This window comes from Python bivittatus, unplaced genomic scaffold (assembly GCF_059951505.1).
Source record: "Python bivittatus isolate LINGU-HERP-01145 unplaced genomic scaffold, Pbiv_v1 ctg000810_np1212, whole genome shotgun sequence".
Lineage (NCBI taxonomy): Eukaryota > Metazoa > Chordata > Lepidosauria > Squamata > Pythonidae > Python > Python bivittatus.
In genome coordinates, this window is record NW_028277111.1 from 1072551 (window position 1) to 1083443 (window position 10893).

The 10893-nt window shown below is 47.6% G+C and overlaps 1 protein-coding gene across 5 annotated transcripts in view; it reads right to left on the reverse strand.

The window, feature by feature from the left end:
* The window catches only part of LOC103057193 (zinc finger protein 18-like), a 28227-nt gene extending 18383 nt beyond the window's left edge, over window positions 1-9844 (reverse strand). For 2 of the 5 annotated variants that reach the window (XM_088129457.1, XM_088129456.1), the window contains exons 1-4: window positions 9454-9844; window positions 3773-4775; window positions 2835-2958; window positions 2012-2094 (exon numbers count right to left, since the gene is read on the reverse strand). In XM_088129457.1, coding sequence (XP_087985583.1) covers window positions 2012-2094; window positions 2835-2958; window positions 3773-4537 — 972 coding nt within the window. In that variant the 5' untranslated portion in view covers window positions 4538-4775; window positions 9454-9844. Of the gene's footprint in view, window positions 1-2011; window positions 2095-2834; window positions 2959-3772; window positions 6288-7209; window positions 7273-9453 lie in introns of those variants that run through there. The other 3 variants (XM_088129458.1, XM_088129459.1, XM_025169441.2) reach the window with 3 other exon arrangements.
* Window positions 9845-10893: the final 1049 nt, after the last annotated feature.

Sequence of the window (10893 nt, forward strand, 5' to 3'; positions counted from 1 at the left end):
GACAGCATAATGGTAAGGTGAGGAGGGTAAAATGGGCTGGGAGGTAAAAAAAAAACAAACAAACCTTGTTTTAGCTGAGTTCATCTTTTATCCTTTTGTCTTTCTTCTCTTTTACTTTTTTTTTATATTTTCACTGTAGCTATATTGTGGTGTTCTATCTGAGGTTTTATGATTCTTATTTTATTAGTATTTTTAATCATAGCACGGATATTTTAACTTTTGTCTATATCATGGAAGACGTCAAGAGCGATTGGATCACGGAGGGATATAACTGCAAATCGTGAATGAAGCAAGGAAGTGGACTTTAACAGCCCAGCTTGAATTGAGAGCTCGAACTAGTACAGTGGAACCTCGGGTTACGAACGCTTCTGTTAACGAACTTTTCGGGTTACGAGCAGCTCCGGCCGCAAAATTTTGCTTCGGTTTGTGAACTCCGCCTCGGGGTATGAACAGGATACGCGGCCATTTTCCCTCCCGTGACACATGGTCCGCGGCCATTTTTCCGCCCCTGACACGTGGTCCACGGCCATTTTCCGCCCCTGACACGTGGTCCGTGGCCATTTTCCCGCCCGACACGTGGTCCGCAGCCATTTTCCGCCCCTGACATGTGGTCCGCGGCCATTTTTCCGCCCCACACGTCCGCGGCCATTTTCCTGTCCCTGGCACGTGGTCCACGGCCATTTTTCCGCCCGACACGTGGTCCGCGGCCATTTTCCCGCCCAACACATGGTCCACGGCCATTTTCTGCCCGACATGTGGTCCGCGGCCATTTTTCCGCCCCTGACACGTCCGCGGCCATTTCCCCGTCCTTGACACGTGGTCCGCGGCCATTTTTCCGCCCGACACGTGGTCCGCAGCCATTTTTCCACCCCTGACACGTGGTCCGCAGCCCTTTTCCGCCCGACATGTGGTCCACGGCCATTTTTCCGCCCGACACGTGGTCCGCGGCCCTTTTCCGCCTGACACGTGGTCCGCAGCCATTTTTCCGCCCGACACGTGGTCCGCGGCCATTTTTCCGCCTGACACGTGGTCCACAGCCATTTTTCCGCCCGACACGTGGTCCGCGGCCATTTTCCGCCCCTGACACGTGGTCCGCGGCCATTTTCCGCCCCGACACGTGGTCCACGGCCATTTTCCGCCCCGACATGTGGTCCGCGGCCATTTTCCGCCCCTGACACGTGGTCGTAGGGAGGGGGACTCTCCCTCCAAGCAATAGCCGCCTCCCTGTCCTCCACGCCAGAACGGATTAACGGTAATTACATTGAACCTTATGGGGAAATTTGCTTCGGGTTGCGCCCAATTCGGGTTGCGGCCAGAGTCACGGAATGAAAAGTTCATAAACCAAGGTTCCACTGTATTGCAACAAGTCCAAAAAAATGGACCTTCAAGTCTCTCTCTGCCTTTGCTACAATTCTAGGATCTCCTGTGCCAGCTTCTTTGGATGACCAGAAAGTACCCAATCCTCAGATTCAATGGACAGCAAATCCTATTTTCCGACAAGAAAGCATCAGGTCAAATTTGTCCCCTCTAATTTATCTGTTTTGATAGCCATCTAGGATGAATGCAAGGCATTTTCACAGCTGGCCAAGCAGAAATGGGAAAGAAAATAAATCTGTATTTCAGGAATAGGAAATTAAAAACATCTTAGCTTCCCAGCACGCTCGTATTACCCAGTTTCCCTGAATCATGTGGAAATATCCGTACAGATGTTTGTATGCGAAGGAGTAAAATACCAAGCAGCTTGCTTAAAAATTAAACATTGCTTGAATGCTTTAGACCAGTGTTTCTCAACCTGGGCAACTTTAAGATCTGTGGACTTCAACTCCCAGAATTCCCCAGCCAGCATGGCTAGCTGGGGAATTCTGGGAATTGAAGTCCACAGATCTTAAAGTTGCCCAGGTTGAGAAACACTGCTTTAGACAGCCTTGTCCTCCAGCCCAATTCCTTTAAAGGGACCTTTCTCCTTTTTTTAACCTGTTTTTTGCATTTCTCCTTCAGAAGTTCCACATACCTTACCAGGAGAAGCTTTAACTGTTTCATCTCCTTCAGGTGGAAGCAAGGAGCTGGAATCACCAGATTCTTCACTTCTATTACCTTTAAAGGACAGAATTTTTTTTTTTTTAGAAGGAAGGAAGGAAAAAAGAAAATACATTATTGGGACAAAGCTGCCTTATGAAATTGCTGTTCGAAAAAAAGGAGACAAGTGAACTTGCCTTGTTCTTCTATGAGGAAAGAATCAAAGGAGTCTTCTATTAGCCTGAACATGTTTACTCACACATGACCTGCGTGAGCAACAAAATAAAGCAGCCACTTTGACGATTTTATCAAATCATCTTTCTGAATGGTCCCTGGCATCAAAAACTCCCAGCAATGTGCAAGTCAGCAAAGGAGAAACAGATTTAAGTTTGTTTCTCCAACTCATTCTCCATTTTTCTTTTTCTTTGCAGCAAGGGTCTTCCAACCTAGAAAATTCAAACTCCCTTTCATAATCTCAAGGGACACGCTTGCTCTCCTCCAGCTTCACAGCCAGACATATTCCCACTAACTGGTGCAAATACAGCGTTAAGCTTTGGCTTCTTAACCAAGGCTTATAAAATAATGCTTTATTTATAATATTGGCTCACCTAGCACAACACCTGAAACCAAAAAACTTAAGTTTTATAAATTGCCAGCAACAAGGCTCACACATTGTGCTAAGGCAAAGCAGAACAAACCAGAACGAAGCTTAATGTGAACTGAAGACAGCCACTGTCCTTTGAGGAACACCATCTTGACTTTTTTGATCCCCTGCCCCACTATGGATACCCCTGCTTTAATTCTTAGCATTTCCTTACCCAACAAATGGATAATTCCGTTATTGTTCTGTTTAACGTCTTTATAGATCTCTTCCTGGTCAACATCCAAGGTAACCCTCTCTCCATCCAGGGAACTCTTGGTTCTCACCTCCTGCGATGGGTCCTAAATAAGAGAGGAGAATCCAATTCAGGATCAAACCAGGATAATTAAGCCGAAGCACTAAAAATTCTACGTACCGAGCACCAACACCTTCTCTACAGGTAGTCCTTGGTGAACGACCAGAGACCGTTCAAAGTTGCGACAGTGCTGAACAAGTGGTACTTACGACTGGTCCTCAAAGTTCCAGCCGTCACAGTATCCCCATGGTCACGTGATCATGATCAAGAGGGTTGGCAATGGGCTCACACTTATGATGGTTGCAGTGCCCCGCGGTCACGTGATCGCCATTTGCAACCTTCCCTGCCAGCTTCCCATAAGCCAAGTCAATGGGGAAGCCAGCAGGGATGGTTGCAAGTCGCTCCCACTTTTTCTCCTGAGGAGCCATTACAGCGTACTCTATTGCACATGTTTGCACCACAGCACCCCCTCCCCGGCCTGCACACATTGCAGTGCACACCCCTACCTCACTCCATAGTACTCACCCACCCTCCAGCTTGCAACTTCCAGCCAGCTTCCCCACTGATTTTGCTTGTGGGAAGCAAGCAGGAAGTTGTAAGTCACAGTCACGTGAGGTCCTCACCTAACAACCCATAATTTTCACTTAATGATGGCAATGGATACTGCTGGGATTGCTATCGCTAAGCAATGCGGTCACGTGACATCACGCTGTACGACCGCATTGCTTGGCGACAGAAATTCCAGTCCCGATTACTGTCATGAAGCAAGGACTACCTGTACTAAAGTTTAATTTTGCCTAACTCTTTACACTCCTGTCCTGCAAGGGGGTTCAAACATTATATACCTGCCACTTCCCTACCTTGGCCTCTTGCCGGTTCAACAGGAAGTCCTCCACCAGGGCCACCGCCTGGGAACACGTGTCAGGCCCTCCTGCTCGGATCCAGCTCTGGAGGTCCGGTGGGAGGCTGGCCAGGAACTGCTCCAGGATCAGCAGCTCCAGGATCTGCTCCTTGGTGCGCCTCTCTGGCTTCAGCCACTGGCGGCAAAGCCTCTGCAGTTGTCCGTAAACCCTCCGCGGGTCTTCAATCTCCTGGAAGCGGAACTGCCGAAAGTGCTGGCGTTGCACTTCTATCCTGATAGCTTCCCCTCTCAAGATGGCCGCCTTCACTTTCCCATAATCCTCCTTGTCTCCTGCTTCTAGGCCGCTGAAGGCCTGCTTAGCTTCTCCACTCAGGGCTGGCAGGAGCCGAGGCACCCACTCTCCCCTTGGCCACTGGCAAGCTTGGGCCACTTGCTCAAAAGAGGCCAGGAAAGCCTTGGGGTCTTCCCAAGGTGCATTTTCCACCATCTCAGAGTCCTCCTCCCATCCCACATGTGGACACGGCAGGGTCTTAAGAAATTCCTGCCACTGGCTTTTCCACTGCTGCTGCATCCCTCTGAAGGACTCCTGTTTGATTCCTTGCGAGAGCTTCCACCCTAGATGCTCCATCCTTGTGCACTTGGAAAGGCCGGCACCGCAGGATTTCCTTACACGTTCCAGACCTTCTTCTCCTTCTGGACCTCTAGGTTTTGGCTCCATTTCTCCCCGAGCTGTCAAACAACTATTTGGAGCTGGATAACTCATTAAACACACCAGACTTTGATTAAGCTAACTGCAGGGGAAGCCTTTCCCACTTCCTTCATATTCTTGTTCCCATTCGAAACACAAGACACATTTACTCCTCTTGGCTGGAACAGTCTCACTGCCAGAGAGGAAGTTCAGGCCAGGGGCTGGTTAGCTCACAGGTGGAAGCTGAAGCTGTGAAGACCCTTCAGGTGTTCTGACCATATCGGACTCCCCGATTTGCAAAGGGAGCTCCTTCCTAAACAAACACAAACAAAGCAAAGGAAAAGTGTGCGTTACACAAAAAACGAGAAAAAGAGAAGCGTCTTTGTGGACCGTTTCGAGGGGGATAACCATACTAATTTATTCTAGCAAAGCACACACACACACAGAACCCAGAAGTTTGTGGCACTTTAAAGATTAAAAAATTCAAAGGATTAAGTTTTCCCCGAATGCAGTTATGTTAACTTCGACGTATCAGGGGAATCTCTGAAGGAGTCTGGGAGCACCTTTCCCGACTAAGACATTTTATTAAAAGGTAGAAGCTTTTGAAGAGAGGGAACGTTGGGGGAGTTGTGCAAACGCAGGTTACACACACAAGACAGATTACAAGTACCTTATCAATTAACACCAGGCTTTTAAAATTTATTTTTATCAATTAACAATTGCAATGCATGAAAAACCGATTGTGTCTGTGGACCTGAAACCTCTTGACGTACGCAAGTTCAGCAACCTCTCCCTCGATAGCGCTGTTAAATTCCCATTTTTCCACTTTAAGGCCTGCCACAGAGTGTCATGGGAGACTGAAATGCTCCAATATTACGTGGTCCTTGTTTGAAATCCTGATGTCAAATCTGTCCATTAATTATTTTGTGAAAAGTTTGTCCCGTTTGTCTTATGTAGAATCCAGAGGGGCATTGCTGGCAGACATGGGCATTAGAGGAAGAGCACGTGAAGGGAATTTCTACAGTTCAGAGTAAAATTTTCTGCATCTGATGAGCTACATTCCACCCCCCACCCCCAAAATGTAGAATTTATTATTCTCTAAAATGCCACAAGACTCCTGTTATGTCTTAGGCTAACTCAAAGCGCACAACACAATTTTTAAGCTTACAAGCATAGAAGAATTCTTCCTCCGGCAAGATTTCCTATCAAGAGAAAAACCTATACACAGTACAGCAAGCGCTAATTCGATATACTAAATATTTTAATACGGATTATAATTTTTTCTCGGATGCACAATTTTTGCTCTTCTGCTGCTTCTGCTAGCCATCGCCACTTTTCTATAGCTGCCGTTCCCCTACCTTTAAGGATAGGTCAAAGCCAACAGCTGGTGGACTTCACAGATGGAAGCAGCATCATTTCATGACAGCCTCTGCAGATAACAGCAGGCCAGCCCATTCTCTTTCAATTAGGGCCAGGACATTAGTGCAATCTGTGGTTGCTGAAAGTTGTTTTCAGGCCCCTTTGTTATAGCATTCTTAACTGTATTTTGTGCCGTTTCATACCGTTTATTAATATTAATAAATTAATGTATAATTACCCTACTTTGGACACCTTATGCAAGGAACCAGCTCTCTGGAGAAGGCTCTGATGTTGGGAAAGGTGGAAGGAAAGAAAAGAAGAGGATGACCAGTAGCAAGAGGGGTGGACTTAGTTAGGGGGCAATAAGGGCACCATTGGAAGAGCCGAAGGACCAGGTTGGGGACAGGAGATCATGGAGAGAATCTCTCTATGGCAGTGTTTCTGAACCTTGGCAGCTTGAAGATGTGTGGACTTCAACTCCCAGAATTCCCCAGCCAGCATGGCTGGCTGGGGAATTCTGGGAGTTGAAGTCCACACATCTTAAAGTTCCCAAGGTTCAGAAACACTGATTTGTGGGGTCACTAGGAGTTGACACAATTTGATGGCACATTCATTTCTTTACACATTTTTTTTACCTGCCCAGAGTTACCTGTTAAAAATATATATGGTGTCCGTATACATTTTCCATGTAAATAAATAAAATTTAGGGGAAGTCAGAAAAATTACCACAGGCAGCCTGATCAACTAGCTGTTCAAAAGAAATGCCCTTCTCTGCCTATTACGGCGTATTAAATTATGCTTTATGTCATCATAAGTCAGCCACATACTATCAAAGAACACTGCATTACCTGTAATACGTCAACATTAAAATATTAAACACTTTAAAATTTAAAACGACCCAATAGAGATCTGTACAAGATTTGGATACGCTTGGATGAGATCCTATGAGATTTGGGCAATTTTTAATTATTTTTGTTTAATGTTTAAGATCAACACATAAAAAAAAAAGTTAAATTTACTGTGGGGCAGCTTGACTATTATGCAAAATTACACATCAGCACCTACCATACTGAAAGGATGCTGAGCCCTACATAATACATAAATACATGTTAATATTTAACGCTCACCAAGACTCTTGTTTTCAAAGTATCAGACTATTAACCTATAAAGAGATGGTTTGGTATATTGGGGAAGGTCCTGGGCTAGAAACAAGGAAAGCCAGTTGGGTGACATTGGTCCAGTCGCCCTCAGTCAGCCCAACCCACCTCGAAGGGTGGTTGTTAGGGGGAAAATAGGAGGGTGAAGCATTAGATATGTACACCACGTTGAGTTGACCAAAAATAAAGGCAGGTTTAAAAATCTAATAATACATATATTGATTTACTTACCTGCCTTTCTGTCCAAAGGCACTTAAGCCAAATAATGCAAAACACTTCTTGAAATTCCTATAACTAAAGGAGAATATTCATGTATCAAACGTATTTTTGGCTCCAGATGTATTTGGACTCCAACTCTCAGAATTCCTAGTGATCGCTGTTGGCTAGTAAAGTCAGATGCTGGAATCGTTTTGTCATAAACTTTAACAGCAAAGTCATACAGCGAGTGGCTACTTTCCATTTATTTAAAAATTCACACGTAGCACAATACTTTTTTCTCACTAGGTCTAATGGAATTTAGTTCCTCATTAAGCATGTTTGGAACTGCAGCTTTAATTTCAAGATACCTCTCCACTGTTGTTCTATGCATCGATCTTCAGGGTCAAATAACTCTCTCAAACACGACAAAGACAATCTCTATGGATTTATTATCATTTCCAAAACACCAAGATAATGAAGCTGCATCAAAGAAGTAGCTGATGGAGGCCAGACTTTTACAGGAATTCCCCCCACCACCTAACAAAAGTAGTAAATGATGGTAAAACAACTGTGCAGTTACAAAACACATATTTATGGAGGTTTTTGAGAAAAATGGGGAAAAAAATCAATGGGAAATCAGAAGAGTGACTTGGATGTATGGATCAACGCAGAAGAGGGACAACTTTTTTATTTTGACTTACAAATTTTGACTTACACTTATGAAGGAGTTTCTGAGCAAAGAGAAAGACAGAATGAAAAGAAATCAGCGTTTAGGTCCTTACTTAAAAGGAATAAACATCAAGGCTTTTAAAACCAAAAAGGATTATAAAATCAATTTGTTCGATCAAGGGTAAAAAATAGTTTTTTCTTCTAGCACATTTTAATGGATTTTTCTTGACCGGGACTGAATGATGAGACCTTAAAGATTTACTATTAAATAAGATATGGGGATAAGATATTTTTTTGTTTTATGATGAGAAAAAGTGATGGGTTATGATGTTAAAATTGAGAGTTAAATTTGCAAAGGAATTCCTGAGAGGAAACAAAAATAAGAAATTAATTTGTGGGATATTATTTGAAGGTTTAAAGATTTAAGATTTTTTGGTAGCTCTTAGTAGAATTTTTGTTAAGTTTGAATGAGCTTTTATAGGTTTGCTTATACGTGTAAGATAAAATATGGAAAGAAGAGATTTTTTTGTTGTATTTTTAGAAAAAATAAGGTACTTTGTAAAGGAAATGAAATTTGTTTAATATTAATATATAATGCGTGTGTGTGTGTGTGTGTGTGTGTGTAGTCTTTTCTTCATATTTCTTTTCCCTCCCCTTTTTTTCTTCTTTTCCCTTTGCACTTTTTATATTTCTTTTAGTTTGTATTAGTTTATCATCTCTGTATTTTTAAACTTTAACAAAAATCATTATTAAAAAAGAGAGGAAAATGGGAAAAAAGGCCAAGACTACCTTAATCACAGAATTTTGGCTTAACTTGCTGCATATAAACCTATCCTTTATGGTTTTTAAACCATAGTCCAGATTTATACATACTGAGGCAGAAGCTCGTGCTCATGTGCATTATTCAATACTTCATTATCAAACAAGCCATAGTTAATTAAGACTGGGTTCATTCACCCCCAAACCATGTCTCCAGGATAAAAAAGACAGGAGGAAAGGGATCGTTTCTATCTTGATAAGCCGCCCAGAGTTGTGCTTTAAGAGAGGTGGCCACCCAAATCTTTTAAATAAATAAATATTTTTTAAAAGTTTCCCTCGTGGAGTAAGTAGAGTCGGAAAGGACCTTAGAGGCAATTAGACCAGCTCGACGCCTGCTGACTTCACGTAGTCTCCCAGGCAGCCACACCTAAGTTAAAAGAAGCGATCCGCCACCGCCCTCAGCCTAGCCTGCAGCCCGGGGATTTCCTCGTGGTCTCCTCTCCGGCCACGAACCACGCCTCCTCGTGCCGGCTTCCGAGCCCGGCCGCAGTCGGCCGGCGGAGAGCCACGCCGGAATGGCGGACAACAAAGGCCCCCGCGCCCTTCTGTCCCGCGACGGACCCTGCGCGGCGGGGGCCCCGGGCAGCGCGACGCGGACCTCCGGGCGCATCCCGGCGGGAGAGCGCGGGCGGCGGCGGCGGCGCCGGGACCCGCTCCTGCCCCGCCGGCTCCACCCGCCGCGCTGCCGGGGGCAGGGCCCTCCCGCGGCTCCCGGGGCCAGCAGGGCCGCCGGCGGCGCCCCGCCCTCCCGTGCGCGAAGGGCGCTGCCCGGCCGGAGCCCGCGCGTACCTGCAGCCCCGGCGCGGCGGCGGCGGCGGCGGCGGCTCGGCCCGACCCGGCCCTCGCCCTGCGTCCGCACGGGCGCCCGCGGGAGGCGCGGCGGGTCCAGCGGCGCCGGAGGGGCCCGTCCGGGCTGCGGGCTGGGAGTCCGCCGCGGCGCCGCGCCCTTTCTCTCCTCGGCGCTCCCGCCGGCCGGGCGCTGGATTAATGGCGGAGCCGCAGCGCGGGCGAGGCTCCTGGCCCCACCGCCCCCTGCCGGCGGATCGGCGCTGGCTCCGCCTCTACGGAGGCCGCATTCGCACGACGCCCCGAGCCGGGAGCCGGCGGCGCCCCTCGGCCTGCGCCCGCCGCCGCGCTCCGGTGTCGCCTCGCCCGCGGGGTGGGGCGGGGCGGTGACCCGACGCCGTGAGACGCGCGGAAAGCAGAGGCAAAGTTTGTGAACGGTGCGCATGGCCGGCTTGCCCCAGAGCGAGCAGGGGCCCCGGGCCCCTTCTGGAAGGCCCTCAGCCCAGCCGGGAAGGCGTTTTTCTCCTGTCTCCCCCCCCCCTGCTCCGCGTCAGAAGGAGGCTGCTCTGCCTCGGGCGGGCTCCGGTTCACCTGCTGAACTTTGCACACCTTCACTCCACGTGGCCCCCGCGCACCGCGGCGCAAATCTCCCCGCCGTGCCTGGCCTCGCAGCCCAAGGCGAGTTGCACCTCTTTTAAAAGTAAAAAGGGGAGACGTTGGCCGGCGGCTTTCCCCTCTGTGCCCCGCTGGCAGGAAAATTGCTGAATGGTGGCCTTTCCTTCTCTTGCCCCTAATCCAGTTAAAAAGCAGGGAAATCCAGCGATCAGACGGTTCCCCCCTCAGGGACAGAAGATCCCTGGGGTGGTTGTGCAACCCTGCTCTAGAGACCCAAGAACCACGGTGGGGCAATTTAGTGGGGAAGAGCCCCAGGTTCTGGTGCCCCTTTTGCCACGCAAACTCCCTTGGGGACTCTGGGCCCCAGAGCCAGGGTGGTCCAGAGGTGAAGGTGCTGGACTAGGAGTGGGGAGACCCGGGTTCTAGTCCACCCCCAGCCACAGAAAGGCAGCAGGATACAAATGAATAAATGCCAACCTCTGCCAGGCAGCTCTCCACACACAGAAAAATGGAAAAGTCATGGCTCTCCACCGATGTGCAAAGCAGGATTAAAATCCTGCACCTTGGCAGAGGCTGTGATACACCATTCCACATGCTTCTGCGCAGGGATGAACCGGCTTCAGTTCCCCCGCCATCGTTTTTCTTTTTCTAGAATTCTACCAATCGAAAAGCCACCTGATAGAAACATGGGCATTCAGAGGGATAGAACTGAGTGTATTCAGTATAAAAAAAAATAATAATAATTAAAGGCTCCTCTATCTATTTCAACCAGTTAAGGCAGTATTTCTCAACCTTGGCAACTTTAAGATGTGTGGACTTCAACTCCCA